This window comes from Agelaius tricolor, unplaced genomic scaffold (genome assembly GCF_023055355.1).
Source record: "Agelaius tricolor isolate 1412-34295 unplaced genomic scaffold, bAgeTri1.0.p SCAF_11, whole genome shotgun sequence".
Taxonomy (NCBI): Eukaryota; Metazoa; Chordata; class Aves; order Passeriformes; family Icteridae; genus Agelaius; species Agelaius tricolor.
The window spans coordinates 4,334,107-4,353,010 of record NW_027269271.1 but is presented as its reverse complement, the minus strand read 5'-3'; the positions used below and the strand labels follow the sequence as shown (position 1 = coordinate 4,353,010).

At 50.4% G+C, this 18,904-nt stretch overlaps 1 protein-coding gene across 4 annotated transcripts in view; it reads right to left on the bottom strand.

Moving 5' to 3' along the window:
• Positions 1–18,904, bottom strand: part of ASTN1 (astrotactin 1) — a 74,795-nt gene that overhangs the window by 51,107 nt on the left and 4,784 nt on the right. For all 4 annotated transcript variants that reach the window (XM_071435903.1, XM_071435904.1, XM_071435901.1 and 1 more), the window contains exon 2: positions 1,085–1,272. In XM_071435903.1, coding sequence (XP_071292004.1) covers positions 1,085–1,272 — 188 coding nt within the window. The remainder of the gene's footprint in view (positions 1–1,084; positions 1,273–18,904) is intronic.

Below are 18,904 nucleotides of genomic sequence, written 5' to 3'. Positions count from 1 at the left end.
TCTCCTTTTTCTGCCTTCCCCTGTGTAGCTGGGTGGAGTATTGCTGTGTGACCCCCACACATGAAACCATGGCCAGGGAGCTGCCAGGCTGATAAAAGTGGTGGTGACAGTGCCTGGTGGCACTGTGACACAAGCTGTGCACCAGGGCAGAGGGCAGCAGGCACCCTGCACTGGCAAAGGGCTCCTGACGAGTCAGTGGGAATTAACCCTGGGTTAACGTGGCTGAGACCTTCAAAGCACAGAACCCCTGGGGATAAAGGCACCCCACAAATGTGTTTTCAAAGTGATGCAAACTAAGGGAGAGCTCTGAAGCAGCCTGTGAAGGCACTTAGCATTCAACACTCACAGAGGTGCCCAGGGCAGGTGGACACATCCTAGGGCAGCTGGAGCCAGATGGGGAAATAAATTCCTTTTTGAAAGCCACTATATTTTCTACAGGCTTCTGGACAGCTGAAGAGGGGCTGCCTTCCCATCACATACTGTGGAAACCCAGAGCACTGGGAATATTTCTCTGTCTGCTCTGGGGTGCCCTGACCCCCAGGGCAGCACTGACTTTGACCCTCATTCATGGAGAAAGTTTCCCAGACTTCAAGATAGACTGGAATCCATAAAAATGTGAAATAGATTATAGAGAGTAGTGTGGGTGTATCACTTGGTGAGAAATTTAGGTTTGGGGATTTTTAGTGTGTTGTGGATGGAAACAAGATGGAGGGCACAGGGTGTCATCCTGGGTTTCTTCTTCATGCTTTGTCTTCTTCTTCTTCTTCATGGGTTTGGGTGGCATTTTGCAATTGGGCAGAAAAGTCTGCATTAGGGGCTCTTTGGGATCAGTTATTGGGTTAAAAGGGAAAATAATCCAGGTGTCAGCTCTTAATTGGACAGATTAGTCTCAAAAGACCTTGTAACAAGAGATTGTTGGCCATTTTGTGCCTTGCTGCTAAACTCACAGCAGTGAGACTGTTTTACTGATAAAAAATAATAAACCCCTGATTCCCAAACATGAATTACTGTCTCAAGTGCCCTCAATCCAGACCCAGAGAAATCAACAACCAGTACCCCGGGAGCTGGGCCCCCCACAACCTACCATGACAGAGATGTGGAGGATCCTCAGCTCCTCCTCGGCCGACTCGGTCTGGGGCTCCTCGGTGGGGTCGAAGCCGGGCAGGTTGGGGGCCCCGTCCTGGTGGTGGATGTGGAAGAGCAAGGTGCCATTCTCCAGCCACTGCTGCCGCCAGCGCACCAGGGGGATGTCATCCGTGTTGCCCGAGATCTCTGCAAGAGCAAAGCTGGTCAAGGGCGGGGTGTGGAGCAGAGGGTTCGTGGGAGATGCTCAGCCCTTCCCAAAAAAAATGGCTGGAGGGACCAAAGGATGCACAGCCTCTAGTCACTGGTGTTGGAATTCAGGACATCCCATTCTGAACCCCGGCCACGGGGGCTCAGAGACCTTGGCACAGAGCCCAAGACCCCTGTGACTTTGATTATGACCCATGGAAAAAATTACCAACCTTATATGAGGATCTGCAAGCCACGAAAGTCTAAGTAGAATAATAATTAGTTTGTCATGGGGTGAAAAATACATTTTTTGAGGTTTTTAGAATAGGGGTTCAGGAGGCACGATGGAGGAATCTGGGTATGTCCAGCCTTTCTCCTTCTTCTTCTTGGCCTCCATCTTCTGCTGTGGTGTTGGCACTTTCAGATTGGTTTAGAGTAGAAGCTCACTGATGGGTATTTGGAAGTTATTGTAAATATTGTACACATGGTGTTTACTATAAAAAGATAACACCACCCTGAGGGCAGGCAGAGTGCCTGTGTCTGACCTGCTGAACGGACCTTGGCAGGCCAGAGAAAGAATTTTATAGATAAGAAACAATAAACAACCTTGAGAGCAAGAATAGAAGAATTCTGACTCCTTCAACCACTGGGCTGCGAAAAGAGACTTTCTAACATATCTCAGGGTCACTGTGACCAGCAGAAGTCCTAAGAATCTCCTGCCAGCACCATGGATGCCCCTACATAAATCACAACCTGAAGGGCTAAAGGGGAGTAAAGCCATATTTCTGGCTATAATCCAGATGTGGGCCCTCCAAAACTCCAGCTGTGGTGCAGGGAGATAGCACTGACTGACAGCAGTAACCCAGAAGTCTCCTTCCAGCTCTAGTTTGGGCAGGTTTCACCCACACAGCTTCAGAAATTGGGAGCATAGGATACAGGACAACTTCACAGCAGCATCATGGGATCACTGGGAGCCCATCACAAATTATTGCAGACAAAATATTTACTGTCCTTTGTGAGCACTGAAATGTGAACCTGAGCTTTTCAGTTTTCAAACATTTTCTACAGCTCTCCCCCCAGGACTCAGCGCAGAGACCTGCAGAGGTGCCTGCAGCTTCTGCCCAAGAAACCCAATTTTCCCTAAGAACCTTTAATTCCAGAGTTTGGGGCAGTGAGACACATGGACAAAGCTGGGCTGTCATGGAAGTAGAGGACACCAGGCAGGGACACCACACATGCTCCAGGACACTAAATGCCAAATCAAACCTAATTCACCTGGCTGACTCTGAAATTTCAGGGACATCCTACAGCTGGGTCTCAGCCAAAGACAGGTAACACCAGCACCTGTCCCTAGGAGAAAGGGGCACTGTTTTAATCACTGTGTCCCCCTCAGACCAGATCACCTTGATCACCATCTCACACCACCTTGATCTCAGCCATCAGCTTGACATTTGCCTGTTAGCTATTTTTTGTGAAAATAGGAGATTTTGTTGGGGTGACCAGGAAAAACATGATCAACTTCCCACTGAGGCACAGCTTTCCCTCCTGTATCTGCCCCATTGCTGGCAATGGGAGGGCACTCCTCTCACTTTGCAAATTATCATCTTTATTTTGCTTGTTTCACGCTGCCTTCAGATGAAAACTGGAATTCAATTACAGCGCCGAAAAACAACGTTTTAAATTTGCTGCTAATTAATTTCATTAGGCTGCCTTAAGTGAGCTGGCTGCCAGGGGAGGTGGGGGCAAAAATCTGCATGGGGAACCAGGTTCATCCTCCCAAACTGATTTGATTAATCAAAAGAACCATCAGCCCCGGCGAGTGAGCTGGCAGAGTGCTTGTGCTCAGCACGGGCTGAGTTTCTGGCGGGGATCAGAGCACTTGGAGTGTCCCCAGCACAGGGATGCTGAGCACCCCACCAGGCTGGGGGGGAAGCAAAACCCAGAGTTAAGTCACCAGGAAGCCAGAAGCACTTTTGGAATTCCCCCTAACTGCTGAGCTGTGTGTTCAGGGACACAGATCCCCTTTGAAAAGCTGGTCCTGGGAGCCAGGAGGATTTGGAGCAGCAGATCTCCCCCTCTCCCACATGGTCTTTATTCATGGACTGAGAGGGGAAATCAAGCTTGCCTGCTTTCCCAGCTCCCCACGGCTTCTCAACTTCGTATGAACCAGCTCAAAAGGAGGAAAACACTCTCCCTGCACCTGCCTGCTAACGTGAAATTATGGGTAATTAAGGCAAGAACTTTCCCGCACAGCGGGAACTCAACATACTGACATTTGGAAAAAATGTAAATACCAGCATTTGCTCCATTGTAAAGAGTGAAAATAATAGATACTAAGTATGTGACATGGTGACATTTAGAAAGCTAGAGTAAGAGATGTTTTCCCCCTGATCTGACATATCACTGTAAAAGCAGCACCCTTCAGCTCATTAATATTTGAGAAGAAATCCTTGATGGAAGTTATTTAAATGATTAATAGATTATAGTAAATTTAAGCCTTAAAATAGGTTGTCATAATTTCAAATTTATTTAAACAGGCTTATTTTTTTTAAAGAAAAATATATTTCAATAAAAAATGGGTTTTTGTTTTAGAAGAGCACAATCCAGCCACAGAGCCTGAGCAGGTTTTCCTCTTTCACCAGACATCAGGATGTGACCCTGCAGCTGCATTGCACACAGGTCAGAAGTGCAAGAGACAAAGGAGAACACCCCAGAAACCAATTGCCATCACCCCAAACTGGGAGGCTATGGGCCCTCCACCACACTGCAGCACAAGGCTGCTCCACCACCACCTCTGCTCCTGCCCTGGCAGAGGCTCTCGAGGCACTGCCTGGGTGAGAGAGCCTTCAGCTTCAGCTTCAGCCTCCTCAAGTGTCTTAGCAACACGTCAGCTGCCTCTATCCTACTCCATTTCTCCATGAAAATTTTGCACATATGAATGTTTTCCTGCATCTGTGAAGCTCTCTTGGAGTTTGGCTTAAGCAAGACCAAGACAAGATCAAGACCAAGCTTCTTCCCTAACATAGCATCTCTTTACTCTCTCTTCTCCCAGTCCAACAGATTTCACTCTTCCCTTTGTCTTGCTCTCCAAGCAGACATCTCCCCACCTGGTGGGATGCTACAGTGACCCATGTAGCCAACTGGGATGATTTATCTGGATCTTGTAGGGTGTCAGCTCTGCTACAGAGCTGGCAGGTGCCAACCCTGCTGAGCAGTTTGTACACTGGGGCCAGGATGTCCCAGAGGAGGCAGAAAAGTGGGCAGAGAGGAAAAAAAAAAAAAAAAAACAGTGGAGGGAGAAGATAATTTCAAGTTCAAAGTTTGAAAGATATTGATGAAAAGCCTGGTCCCTGTATGGCTTTCATTAAGGCCTTGGATAGGAAGCCATTAGCACTAGTATTAACTTCTTGCACCTCTGTTAAAAAATAGCCTGTCTGAGTCAGAGGTTAATAACAGTAGGAGGCCACTAATTAGGCTGTGCCACATTCACCTGGTATCAAACGTGGCCCAGGTCCTTCATATCTGCAGGAGCAGCAGCCTCCAAAGGCCCCAGCTGCTGCTTTTAACATCAGGGCCCTGGCTGCTCCCCTCCCAGACCATCTGCAGTGGGGACAGAAGGGTTCTACAGGAGCAATTTGAGGAGAGGACAAAAAACCAGACTGAAGGTGCTGGAGCTGTGTGGATTTATACCTGCTTTGTTCTACATTATCCAAATAGCCTCATTTCCCTTGGGACAGCTGTCCCACACAAAGCAAACCCAGTCCTTCTGGAGGCAGCACCTCTGCATGTCCTGGTTTTGGGACCTCTGTCACAGCCCAGTTCTGCACGTGAGCTGGTGCAACATCAGAACCATGGCCCATGAGCCTGGTGCTGACCTGGACCTCCTCCCATGTCCTCATCACCCCACTGAGACCTGGCATGGTGGCACACAAGGAGAGCAACTCGCCTTAAAAACTCACATAGGCATTTTGAGGGAAAAAACCACCCAGCAAAACAATTTTCCTCTCCATTTGGAAGCGTTTTGCACTAATAGATGCCTCCAATAAGTCAAATGAACTCTGCCATAATGCTGGTCTCCACAGACCCATTTCAGAGAGCTGAGCCCAGATTTTGACTTGGACTTGTATTTCCTCGTTAACATTTAAACCTGCCTTATTTTCCAGCCAGAACCTGACTGTAGTTTAATTTAAGCTCCCCATTAGCTAAGGCTTTTGCTCCACACCTAAACCACACACATCCTTTAAAGGGCTTGAACTCAGCTAAATCAAGCCTTGCACTCCTCCCAGGGTCTCCAATGCCTGAAGTGACTCAGGGGACCTTCCCACCATGAGTCACTTGCTCTCTCTGCTGGGACCTCAGGCCTTGATTTCTATCAATTCACATGTCAAAAATGCTTATCTTGATACTTAACTCATTTATACTTCCAGGGTTTCAGTGACAGATAATTCATGGGATAATATCAATGTTTTTATGGACCTGCTTTAAAAATTCACATTCATCACTGACTATCCATATTTCATTTGCATTTTTTCCTGTCTCCAGTCTCAGGTAGCAAAACCAGCTCATTCTGCAGGTCATTCTGCCTTTTCAAGGCAATCCAGCTTTTCCATACCAGCAAACACAAACCTCAGTGTATATATTAAGAACCTGCTTCATGGGAGAGGGCCCCTGGGGGGAAAATCTCCAAAAGACTCATAGATATGGGAGAACATGAAGGTTTGAGGAAGAGGCAGTGCTGATCTCTCAGGTTAGGTCAGAGACATCACCCCACCAGGATGCCTGTGCCTGAGGCTGGTACACGTGAAGCCATGAGGTGCCTGCCCCAGCCTGGCTGACAGCTAGCCAGGTTTCTCCTTGCAATGCAGGGTGCCTTTCCTTTTGGGAAGGTCACCAGGGAGTTACATTTCAAAGCTGTAGCCACGCTTTAGCCTTGAACTGGGATTTCTGTCCCAAATATGCCAGAGCCCGAACCCCTCCCTTCCTTCAACAACAAACCCTCCGTCACTCTGGGGGTGACACTGAGCTGTTTTTGAGCAGAGGACACTGATCCATCATTGGTGGGGCTGAGCTGACCAGGTTTGCTCTGCAGCTGCTGACTTTAGAAGCTGACAGCCCCCCCCTGCCCTGCTCCTCCCCACCAGCCCGAGGACACACCTGGGCACCTTCCCCTCCAAGGTCATTGCTCCATCACGTTTCTCAATTCCGACCTAAAGCTGGGGGGAGAACCAAGCAGATTGGGACATTCACTGCTGTTTGATTTTCACTCCTGTCTTGTTACTTTGCTCCCATCTGCCATAGCTGTGAACTGCAGAGGAAATGTGGGAAGAGAGGCAAATCCGCCTCCTGGTCCAACACTCGGGTGACACGGTCATGCTCAAAAGAACCCAAGTGCCCACCCACGACAGGGAGCAAAAGGAAAATAGAGAGAATGTGTGAAGACACTTCCAAGATGCCATGCTGCTATAAAAACCCCAGAAAGAACCACATCTGTAGTTGATATCTCACCCTGCAATGCTGTCACGTCACCTCTTCCAGAGGGAAAATCAGGTCTCCATGGAAAGGCTCCAAATGATGGAGATGCTCCCAGTCAGCCATGGAAAATTACCACCCTGGCTGAACTGTCTCCCAGTAAATCAGTGAGGAGGGCACAAACCCCTGAGCTCAGCTGGTGCTCACCTACGAACTGCAGAACTGCACCAAGGAGTGGAGAATCACCAAGTGATTTTCACTATCACTCCAAAAGGCTGAGCAACTCAAGAAGAAAAACCTGCCAGAGGAAACCCCAATTTCTTACAAAAGCTGTTGTGCATCAAGAAAATAAAGACCAGTAAATTCTGCTTGTGCCCTGGACGCTTTGTTAGAGGAACCTGTAGGTGCATCAGTAAATACAGGTCACCCAACACTGCAAGCCAGTAGATAAGGGTGATCCTATTTGACAGACTCGTTTCAAAAAGTTCTTGTCAAAATCCACCCTCAAAGTTTCCCAAAGCACCAAAGTGGTGCTGGGATGAGAAGGAAAGTCGTCTTGAAGCCCACCAGGTGGGGGAGGAGCAAGGGTTTAGCTCTCAGGATGAAAGGAGGTTACCAAGAAGCCCCACAGAGATCTCTGTCAGGACCTCGGCTGCTCAGAAACACTCTGGAAGGGGAGGAGGATGACAAAGCTGGTCACCAAGGCTAAATTTAATCTTCTCAAAGCTGAAGCTGAGAAGTGCAGGAGGAAAGCAGGCAAGGAAGTGGGCAGGTGAAACTCAACCTTGGTGAGAGCAAGCTGATCTGGAATGCTGCAAGTGATATTCAGGTCAACCATCTCCAGAAGGAGGAGGCAAAGCTTGGAAGGTTTGGAGGAGGGGTACAAGGAAGATGAGATGTTGCAAATGGCTTTGTGAAGAGGAGAGACCAACTGTGTGAGGACTCCTCAGTAAAGGAATCAAACAACAGGGTGAGGACATGGTTAAAGCCTGTAAAGCCATCAGGCCCGTGGAGCAGTGGGAAAGGCAATGGTTATTCACTATTTCTCACTTTGCAAGGATTGACATGTGTAAAAACCAACAAAAGGTTCTTTTTCATACACCATAAAGTATGAAAGCAGTGCAAAAGGTGCTTAATTCAGGGGAGACAGAGCCACCAGCAGCTATGGAGCCAGAGAGCCCAGAGGCACATCCTAGGTCGAGAAATCCCTGGGCAGCAGGGAGAGGATCATATATAGGTATCCTGCAGTTTGAACTTTTTTTTTCTCAGTTATCAGTACAGGCTGCAGATGCCAAGGGACAGCAACCCACCACCCCACGCTGCCCAGTCTCTTGGGGTTCCACAGTGACTGCAAAGCCAGCTTTGTGCTACCCAGGCAGGCATTCAAGGATGCCTCCCACATCCCCGTGCCCCTTTGGGAGTGGTTGAGACCCTCTGCTGCCCCAGGCACTCCTCAGGGGAGGAAGGGGTACCCCAGGGCAGCTCCCTCCTAGTGACAGAGGGGATCCTTTTAACACCCAGCCAGAAACTCCCCCTTTCCAAATCCCAGCCCTCCGTGCTGTCAGACCCTACAGCCCCAAGATAACTTGCCAAGATTCCCTGCAGCTTTACAAGCCAGCCAGCAATTTCCACAGGGAGGCAAAGGACTATTTATATCCATCAGGGGCTGGCAGGGAAGGTAATGTCTGGCCACTGCAGCCCATCTGCCAGGCACTTGGGAAAACATCAGAGCATATCCTATAGGGGAGGTCAGGCAGTGGTGCTGGGACCAGCAAGGGGATGCTCCACAGGGATGACATGGGCTGCACATCAAGGGTGAACTCCAGCTCACTCCTACACACTCCTCTGTGTGAGTGCTCGTTGTGCCAAGGCTGAGAGGTCGGGAAAATGAGATGTTATTTTGGCATTTCTGTGCTCAGCACAGGGAACAAGCACAGCCACTTGTTCCTCATCTCCCCTGGGGGGAGAGCCACGACCTGTTGGTTTTCTGAGACATGGGATGGCCCAAATAGGACCAAAACAACCTTGTCTGATCTCCTGGGCACAGCAAGGCTGAGAGCTTTTCCAAGAGGTGATCCTCCTGGAGGGAACAATGCTGGGCTCAGAGGAAGGGATGGAGAAAGCAGGCATGGGCTGCAGCCTAACATCATAAACTCTTTGGTGCTTACATGATTTCAAGCTCCATTTTCAAGTTTGTGAGGAGGCTTTGAAAGATGGGAAAGGCAGAATAGAAAAGGAAATAAAAAAAAAAAAAAGGAAGAAAGATGTACAAGGGGGAGAAGTTAACCGTGCATCTCGAATTTATCACTCTTGAAAGAAGAGCTTGTCAAGATGGCCAGAGCCCAGCCAGTGCACAGCAATCGATGGGAAGACTTTTGGGTCAAGTCAAGCTTCTTTGAGATTTACAGGAACTGAATAGAGGCATAAATCTGTCAGTGCCTGATGAAAATGGAGGTAATTAAATTTGCAGGTGTATATAATTGTAATATTGATGATCTGTATAAATCAGAGGAGCCAGCAGAGGCACAAAGCACACCCTGGGCACAGAGGAGCTGTTTGCCCCCCTGCCTGGCCAGGAGACAGGGGCACCCACCTCACCCACACGGCTCTGCCCATCACCACAACCTCCTCCTCCACAAGACACCGCCCCAAACTGCCCCCACAGGCAGCAAAAGCTGCAGGACCCTCCACCCCTTCCAGTTACCTGCAGCCCCATCCTGGCTACTACAAAATCTCCTGTGCCTGCAGGAGGGTGCAGGCAGGACCACAGGCATTGGGAAGCCTGACCATGGAGATCATGGGGGGCTCTTTGCAGCTGCTTTGAAGCTCTGAGCCCTGGTGCAAGTGGGGCACTGACTTGATCTTTTAGCAATGCTTCCTCTTTTTTTTTTTTAATTTCTTTTAACCTTTGTTATTTTGGGAACTTTGAAGCCTAAGCTGCTCCGAGGCAGCTGCCTTTGTAGGAAGGACAGAAAGTGCAGAGTGGGGATTTGAAAGAGGGGGAGAAACAGGGAGGGGAGGAAATGGGGCTTCCCATCAGAAAGAGAGAGAGAGAAAGAAAGAAAGAAAGAGAGAGAGAGAGAGAAAGAGAGAGAGAGAAAGAAAAAAGGAGAGAGAAAGAGAGAGAGAGAGAGAGAGAAAGAAAGAGGAAGAAAGAAAGAGGAAGGAAGTGGCAGAAGGAGGGAAGTGGCGGAAGGAAGTGGCGGAAGTGGCGGAAGGAAGTGGCGGAAGTGGCGGAAGGAAGGAAGGAAGTGGCGGAAGGAAGTGGCGGAAGGAAGTGGCGGAAGGAAGGAAGTGGCAGAAGGAAGGAAGTGGCGAAAGGAAGGAAGTGGCGGAAGGAAGGAAGTGGCGGAAGGAAGGAAGGAAGGAAGGAAGGAAGGAAGGAAGGAAGGAAGGAAGGAAGGAAGGAAGGAAGGAAGGAAGGAAGGAAGGAAGGAAGGAAGGAAGGAAGGAAGGAAGGAAGGAAGTGGCGGAAGGAAGTGGCGGAAGGAAGTGGCGGAAGGAAGGAAGTGGCGGAAGGAAGTGGCGGAAGGAAGGAAGTGGCGGAAGGAAGGAAGTGGCGGAAGGAAGTGGCGGAAGGAAGTGGCGGAAGGAAGGAAGGAAGGAAGGAAGGAAGGAAGGAAGGAAGGAAGGAAGGAAGGAAGGAAGGAAGGAAGGAAGGAAGGAAGGAAGGACCTTTCCCAGAGGTCTGCAACAGCTCCTCTGCAGTTTCTCCCACATCCCAACAAACCAAACAAAGCAGCTGGGGCTCTGTGGGAAATCTGGATGCAAAATGACCATGGTCCCTTCCACTTCTCCAACACTGAACCAGAGAAACCTCAAAGGCCTTTGCAGACTTGCACACCAACCTTGTCCCCTGCCCCAGTGTGACATCCCTGAGCCCCCAGGGTGGGTGCAGAGATCCCCTCCAGCCACCACAGCCCAGCTCGGTGCCATGGGGATTCCCTTCTCCCTGCAGTGCCACCAGGGGCAGGAGCACCAGGGAAGGCTTTCCTGTCACCTTCACCAGCCAAGGCCTCCCGGGGTCTCTGTGCTCAGGATGACCCCCAGATGTGTCAGAGAGTCTCTTTTCCCAGCCTGGCAGCTGAGGAAGGAGTCAGGATTCCTCTGTTCTGGTTTTCAGGGTTGTTTATTTTCTCTTATCTATAACATTCTTTCTCTGACCTGTTGAGATCTGTCCAGCAGGTTGGGTTGTGGCACAGTGCCTGCCCTTGGGGTGGTGTTAGCTTTTTATACTAAAAACTAGGTGTACTTTATTTACAGTAATTTCCCAATACCTATCACCCATGTTAGACAGTCTGTCTCTACCCTAAACCAATCCAAAAGTGTCACTATCACCCAGAAGATGGAGGCTAGGAAGGAGAAAGAAGAAAGACAAAGCACGAAAGAAGAAAGACAAATTCTTCCATCTTGGGACCCCGAGCCCCCATTCTAAAAACCCCAAAATTCTACTCTTCTATCTTGTAATAAACTATCATTTTACTTCAACTTTCGTGGCTTGTGAATCCTCACACAAAGTTGGTAATTGTTTTTTCCATGGGCTAAAATGGAAGGCACAGGTGTTTCTGACTCCATGCCAAGGTCCCTGAGCCCCCTGCCAGGGTCTGGAATCCTCCAGGGCAGCCAGAGGAATGTCCTGGGTTCCAAAAAGGCCCTTCCCACGTGCACAGGACGACTTGGCATCCCGAGCTGAGCTCCACAAACGTGCTGCAACTGGATAATTAAAAATTAAGGAAGAGTTTCTGCATTGCAGTCCCAATTATGTAACTCTGCTCTTGGGTTTCAGCACCCATCAGCCCTGGTGCCCTCACAGAGCCCTGCCTGTATTCACCTGCCTGTCTTTCTGTCTCTCCAGGCAGGGCTCACACCCCTGGCATTGAGGAATCCCAATGTCACAGCCACAGGCAGAAAGTTCCCTTGCATTTATGTGGGGAAAAAAAAAGGAAGGAAAATCTATTTCATGCTTTTGGTCCAGTGCTGAAATTGGAGATGGGCAGAACAAAGGGGATGGAGTCAGGGTGCTTCAGGCCAGCCAAGCACAGAAAGCTGCCCTAGCCAGGACAGCACTTTTTCATACTTCATGGTGTATGAAAAAGAACCTTTTGTTGGCTTTTACACGTGTAAATCCTTGCAAAGTGAGAAATAGTGAATAACCATGGTCATGACCAGGGAGATTCTAAGCCAGGGGCTGCTGTCTCTTGCCCCTGCACCAGGGAAGCAGGAGCTCATTTCAGCAAACAAAACCCAATCAAGATGAGGAGCCAGCTGCATTTTCAGTATCTCAAGAGCAAAGAGCCCTGATGGACTCTGAGCACCAGTAAGTGCAAACTCCTGCGTTTGCAGCCACATCTTTGCCTTAACCCTGCCAGCTCTCGCTGCTGCTGAGTCCAGGGCTCATCCTGCCCCTTCCTCCTGCTGTTTCCTCCTCCCTTTCTTGGCATCTCCTCCCTTTCTTGGCCAGAAACCCACTGACTACACAGCCGTGTCTCTGGCAGTGCCATTCCCAGGCCCTGGATGCTGCCACCTGGTGTGAAACCAGCCGTTAATTCCTGCTGGGATTCCCTCCAAAGGTCACTTCACCAGGCTCTGTGTGCAATGGCTTCAAGAATCCACCAGAGATGCTGTGGCTCACACCCACAGCAAGGGGCTCTGCCATTACTGCTCCTAATGCCTCTGGGCTTCTGTGAGGCTCCTGCAGTTCTTTGCCACCTCATGGTCCTTCCTTTCCTGCCTGCCACTCTAGGACATGAAACAGAAAGACACAGACATTGGATTTTTTAAGGCAAAAAAAAAAAAGAGCTTTCATTTTTCTAACTCTAACATTTATATATTTCCAAAAGTAACAGTGGATTGGAGGGTGACCGTGCCACCTCTCCAATGACACTAAACAAAGCAACAGTCTATCAAATTTTTCTTTCTCTATAAAAGGATGCAAAACAATAAGTTATTTACATAAAGTATATAAGAAAGTTTGTTACAAAAATGTAAACATCAGAAGGCTTAAAAAATCTTAAAAAATCAGGGTGACACCTGCCCTCCCTCCATTACCCTGATACCTCCCTATTGTTGGCACTGTGGTTTCACATCCACACTGCCTTCCACCCCCAGCATGTGAAAGCTGGGAAAACCCAGCCCTGAGCTGCAATTGCAAGGAGGTCAGGCCCACCCCAACACTTCCCAGGAATTTCCACACCCCCCACTCAGCCCCCAGCCCCAGCTGCAGTTTGTGCCCCAGCATGGATGGACTGTGGGGGCATGCTGGGGCTGAGGCTGAGTCCTCCAGGGTTAACCAGAGATGTGCCTTACTCTGCAAGCACAAAAAGGCAGAAAGGTGGCAATAAAAGCTGTGGAAGCCAGCCCAAGCCCAAGGCTGGCTCCCCTCCCACCATCCATGAGTTATTTCTCCTGCCCACCAAGCCTGAGCACACCACCACCATGGCACACCCAGGAGAGAGCAGCTCCTGCTGAAACACGAATAAAACTGGTTTCCTTTTTCCCTGGAAGGATGCTTCAGGCTCTGCCTTGCTTGCAGGTGCTTGGGCACACATCTCAGGCCACTGAAGCTGCACCTTGGCATGGGCTGGGCTGAGATCCTTGCAGACATTTAGAATTCCCCCCAGACATGCCATGTCTGCAAAGACAAACCCCTGGCTTGCAGGAAAGCCAAGCAGCTCCACAGCAGCATGACAGCTCTCCATTCCCCTCACTGCTCCTCTGCAGAGCTCTCCCAAAGAGGCAAAAAACACAAAGAGCCCAGCTATTTCTGGCTCAGCAATTCAGGAGAGGCTGGGAGGGGCAGCACTGGGGTGGCAGAGCAGCTCTGCCCTGGCACAGCCACACTGGGAAAGCAGAGTCTGGGGGAGCCTGGGGCCAGCCCAGGGCAGTGGCAGGCACAGCAGCCTCTCCTCAGTGCAAACAGGAGATCTCCCAGAGGCTGCAGACACTGGGGACATCATTAGGGCAGCAAATGGGCCGAGAGCACAGCAGCAATTTGCAGACCCTGCAGCCACTGCTGCACAGTAGAGGCTGGCAGGGAAATTTGGGAGTGGGATGTCTCCCCTGCCAAGCATCCCCCTTCCCTACCAAAGCCCTCCTGACCCACACAGGAGCCTCCCTGCCATGTTATGCCCCTCTTGCACTGCCTCCTCCTGCCACCCTCACGAGGACAAGCCCCCCCAACCCATGCTGAGCCACCCATCCCCATGCTGGAGCCACAACCTGAGCTGCTTTTCTGTATCCTCACCCTCCTGCAGTGCCCTGAGCCCTCCACTCAGCCATCCCCTCCCAAACACTCCATGCATGGACCTAGAAAGGGACTTTCCATCCTTTCAGCCCTGCTCCTTGCTCTGTGCTGGAGCAGCCCCATGGGAGGAGGGTGTTTGGGGGCACAGGAAGCTCCTGGTGCCTGCCAGCCAGGGAAGCTGGCTCCCAGCACGGTACCCTCGCTCTCTCACTCCCCTTGGGATGCCAAATTAATTGCCTTGTCTCCTGGAGCTTTTAGCTGGAACAAATAAAAGAAAAAGGGGGGTTGCCAAAACCCATAATAAGGTCTACAGTTCCTCTGAGCTACAAGGGCTGCTTTAAATTTCGGGTTTTTTTCTTTTTTTGCCTTTTTTTTTTATTTGAAGGAGGTTTCCATGGCAACTGTCTCCCATCACAGAGGAGCCTGTCCTGGGGATATTTCGGGGTTGCTGATATCTGCCTTCCCTTCCCAGGCAGGCACTGTGTTGTGACGGGGACATGGCAGCTGGGGGCTTTGGCAGAGGAGGAGGGCAGGGCTGCAGGAAAAGGAGGAAAAGGAGGAAAAGGAGGAAAAGGAGGAAAAGGAGGTGCCTCTCCCAAAAAAAAACCAAAAAAAAACAAGGCCAGGGTCCTGCCTGCACACATCAGGCAGGCCTCCATCCCAACCAAAGGACTCTGGCAAACAGGCTGTGGTTTTCCTTGGACCACTGGCCTGATTTGGCCTACAGCCCCCCCTAAGGCAATACAGCCCCCACTGGGCCAGGCAGATGGGCCATGTCCAGCTGAGAGCACTGGCACCCTCTGCCACCTTCTCCTGCCCTTCATCCATCTCCATCCCTTCTCCACCCCTTCATCCTTAGGAAAGAATTGTTCCCTGTGAGGATGATGAGGCCCTGGCACAGGGTGCCCAGGGCAGCTGTGGCTGCCCCTGGATCCCTGGAAGTGCCCAAGGCCAGGCTGGATGGGGCTTGGAGCAGCCTGAGCTGATGGAAGGTGACCCTGCTCATGGAAGGATGTGGAAGGAGATGAGCATTAAGGTCCCTTCCAACCCAAACCATTGTACAGTTCTGGGATTCTCCCATTTCTCTCCTCCACCAGGTTGGATTGGAGCTGGATCAGCTCCCTGCAGGAGCAGAGCCAGCTCTGTGCATCCCCCCAGCTGCTTGCTCTGCTGTGCTCGTTAGTCATCCTAATTACTGAGAAGCCTCAGAGCTGGCCACAAAAGGGGCTCTGTCCCCTCTCACCTTGGGGCTGCAGACCCCAAACCTCTGTGACCCGTGAGCCACCACCAGCTAGAGGGTCCCTCAAGAACCCCTTACTTCCCTTTCATTATAAATGTTTTAAAAAGTGCCTGCCCACCTCCCTGTGGATCTCAGGCTCTGCAGCAGGAACCATGGAGGGAACAGACTCAGCCTTCCTCAGCCCATCACCAGCAAAGCAGACCCCACAGCAAAGCCAGTTGTGGGGTCAGCTTAACCAATCCCACAGCACCAGCTCAGCATCCATGCCAAGGATGGATGATCCTGCTGCAGGGCAGGAAAGCAGGACCAGAAACACCAGCACAGCCCATGGGAGCAGGGTGTGATCACTGCTGGGTGAATTCTCAGCAAAAAGCTGGAGTGGGACAGCCAGAACCTGGCAATCCAAAAACTTCCCTTATCTACTCAAATCCCCCAGCTGCTGTTTGGGGTGAGCCACCAGCCACAGCTGCAGAGATGCCAGAGCCCAGCAATTTGGAAGCAAAAAGGACAAGCAGTCCTAAATGACAGAGCTGTCATCATCCAGGCACTGCCTTAATCCCACCAGGCAAAAATTCCTTCATTTGAAGGACTGCTCTGCAGCAAGGCTCCAAGAGAGATGATTTCAGTCTCTGTTTAGCTGGCTAAATGACCATGAAAAAAATAAAACATAATAGGATATAAAATTAAACGGAATGAAACAAAATAAAATAGCAAGGAAGAGCATAAAGTAAAGTAAAATAAAGTAAAATAAAATAAAATAGTAAAAAAATAAAATAGCAAAATAAAATAAAATAGTAATAAAATAAAATAGTAAATAAAATAGTAAATAAAAAATAAAATAAAATAAATAAAATAGTGAAAAATAAAATAAAATAAAATAGTAATAAAATAAAATAAAATATAATAGTAAATAAAAAATAAAATAAAATAAAATAAAATAAAATAAAATAAAATAAGGTATGGGAAGCAGCCCAGGAGCAAATGCCCCTGGCACATGGAGACGAGGGCAGAGTTGAGGCAGTGGCATCAGTGTGGCTGCCCAAGGGTCCCCTCCAGCAGTGGAACCACAGCCAATTCCAGGGGTGTAAAACCCACCAGATATCTTTGTGGGGCTTTGAGGAGTGCCCACATGGGCAGCCCAGCCCCCAAAACAGGGCCAGGTCTCAGGGCAGGAACAGGACCAAGCCTGAGCATCCCTGCCTGGACATGAGTTGAGACATTCAGGAAGGGAGACAAAACAGGGGGCCAGGAGCCCCTGCAGCCCCCTTGGCTGAGTGCTGGTTCCCAGCCAGACCCTGCCACCCCCCTGGAAAGGCCAAGCAGCCCCACATCCCACTCCCTGCTCTGCTTTCTGGGTCAGTGAGATCCCCTCCCAGCCCCGCTGCAGCCAGCTGGATGCACGGTTGCTGTGGCAACGGGTTCCCAGAGACCAAATCCTTATTTCTTACTTTTTCTTCCCTTGGTTAAGGAAAAAAAAAATATACAAGAGGCCCTGTATATCCCCTGTGGCACCGAAAGATCCGTGCCCAGCAAGAGAGCAGGCGTGCCCTGGGCACAGCATGGGGACAAGGTGTCCGTGAGGATGGGGACGTGCACACTGTGCCTCCCTCCCGAGCCCCCATCGCCCCCAGGCTGGCCATGGGCACTCCCTGCTCCTCCCTGGCATGCTGTCAGCTTTCCTGCAGTGTTTTCCACCCTGCCACGAGGTTTTAAGGGCTGCCCCTACTCACAGCTGAGGTTGGTGCTGGGCCCCATGGCTGGCAGAGGGAATGTGCATGTTACCAGGCACAGGCTGTGCTCCAGGGGCTCTGAGCAGCTCACCCCACTCCAGGCTCTGGAGCCCCAGGAAAAGGGATGTGGTCACACTGCATGGCCAAGAGGAGGGGTCCCACCAGCAGTTCTCACCCAATTATTAGATGAGCTATTAGCTATTGCTATTAGACAAGCTATTGCTATTAGACAAGCTATTAGTCCTGCCCCACCAGGGGCTCCAGGGCGGGGACAGGGGAGGATGTGTCCCTTTCATCAATCCCTCTCCGCTTTGCTGGAAGCTCTGGAAGCCCCCAAGCCTTGGGGACAAACATCTCACCCAGCAGACCAGACAGCCAGCAGCACTCTGGGTGCTACATCAATGTTCCACCAGCAGCAGCACCCATTCCATGAGGAGGTATAGCAAGAACGTGGATTTCCAGCAGGCACACACCCCCAGCATCCATCCCAAATTCATGGAGACAGGGGTTCAGACCCCAGCCAGCTCAGCTGGAAGGAATTCAGTGAATTCCACTGCCAGGATGGTGTTGCTAAGGGGCAGGAGGGCAGCTGAGATGGGGTGTTTTGGGCTTCCTTCCCCACCACAGCTCCTGGGACCTCCTGAGGCAAGTCCCCTGCTGCCCTCCAAGCCAGCCAGCAGCAGATGACAGCAGCTGTCCTCTCTCTGGGCCTGGCAGAGCACAGATCACACCCGCGGGTTTCAGAGCATGAGACAGTGCCCAGGATCAAAGCCAAGTCCAATTAATGGCTCACAATCTTATTAGAGAAATTATTGCAGGATCTTGAGTAAAAGTCCGATATATCCACTCCATTCCATTAGTCAGGCTCATTTAGTAATTCAATCAATCTAAGCAAGGCAATTGAGCTCCCCTGGTATCATTTAACTTGGTTATTCTCTAGGTACTTAAGAATTTCTTAATATTTGCTTCATTATTTCACCATAACACCCATTCCCAGGTGCAGGGTTCAGGCTGTGGGCCCCGTGGTGGAGGCAGCCCTGCTGCAGCCCTCTGCCATGCTCTGCTCTCGTGAGATGGTGGCACATGATGGAAAGGGGGTGATGCCCCTGGGAATCGAGTCAAGCCAGGGAATGGCACCACAACACCCCAAGAACTGCTTCCCAGTTGGGACCAAAGAGCTGCCCTGTGTGCCAACAGCTTTGGGACCCCCAGCCAGCATCCAGGTGCAGGTGAGAGGAGCTAAACTCAAGAGGATGCTCCGCTCACCTGACATGGAACTGGAAAAAAGTATGGGATAACACAACCCTGCAGCCCCTTGGCTCCTGCTCCCTCCTCCAGGGCCTTTTAGGAGCTGGGGGTGGAGGGCAGAGTGGGAGGGCACAATCTGCAGCAGACACAGCAGCAGGGAGGTGTGTGGGACGAGGATGAGAGCTGGCAGGTGTCACATCTGGCCAGAGCCGGGGCGGGCGGGCGCTCCGGTGGCTGTCACCCCCATTAGCAGCAGCCTCATGCCTCCCTGATCTGTTTCCCATCCCTGCAACCCCCCCCTCCAAATCCTGTTATTAACCCAGGGAAGTCAGGGCCAGAGCCTCCAGCAGTAGAGCCAAGAGCTTAGCTAGGATTTAACAAAAAAAAAATTGATTAGATATTTCGGGGAGATATTCAAGAGCAGTTAAATATGCCCAGCTCATCGGTGCCTTTGAAAAATCTCACCCCTCTAAAAAATTAGAATTGATTTTGTATTTAAAAAGGAATCTATTTAATTTAAAAGTAAGATAATTTGAAATCATGACAGCTTGTATTAAGGCTGGAGTTTATGATAATCTATTAAAGTCATTGAAGTTAAGAACCATCTCCCATCCTCTGCTGGCTGAGGCTCCCGGGAGGGCAGTGGGGAGTGGGAAGTGGGGAGGTGAGGGGCTGCACTGCCCTAATTCAGAGCAAACCAAC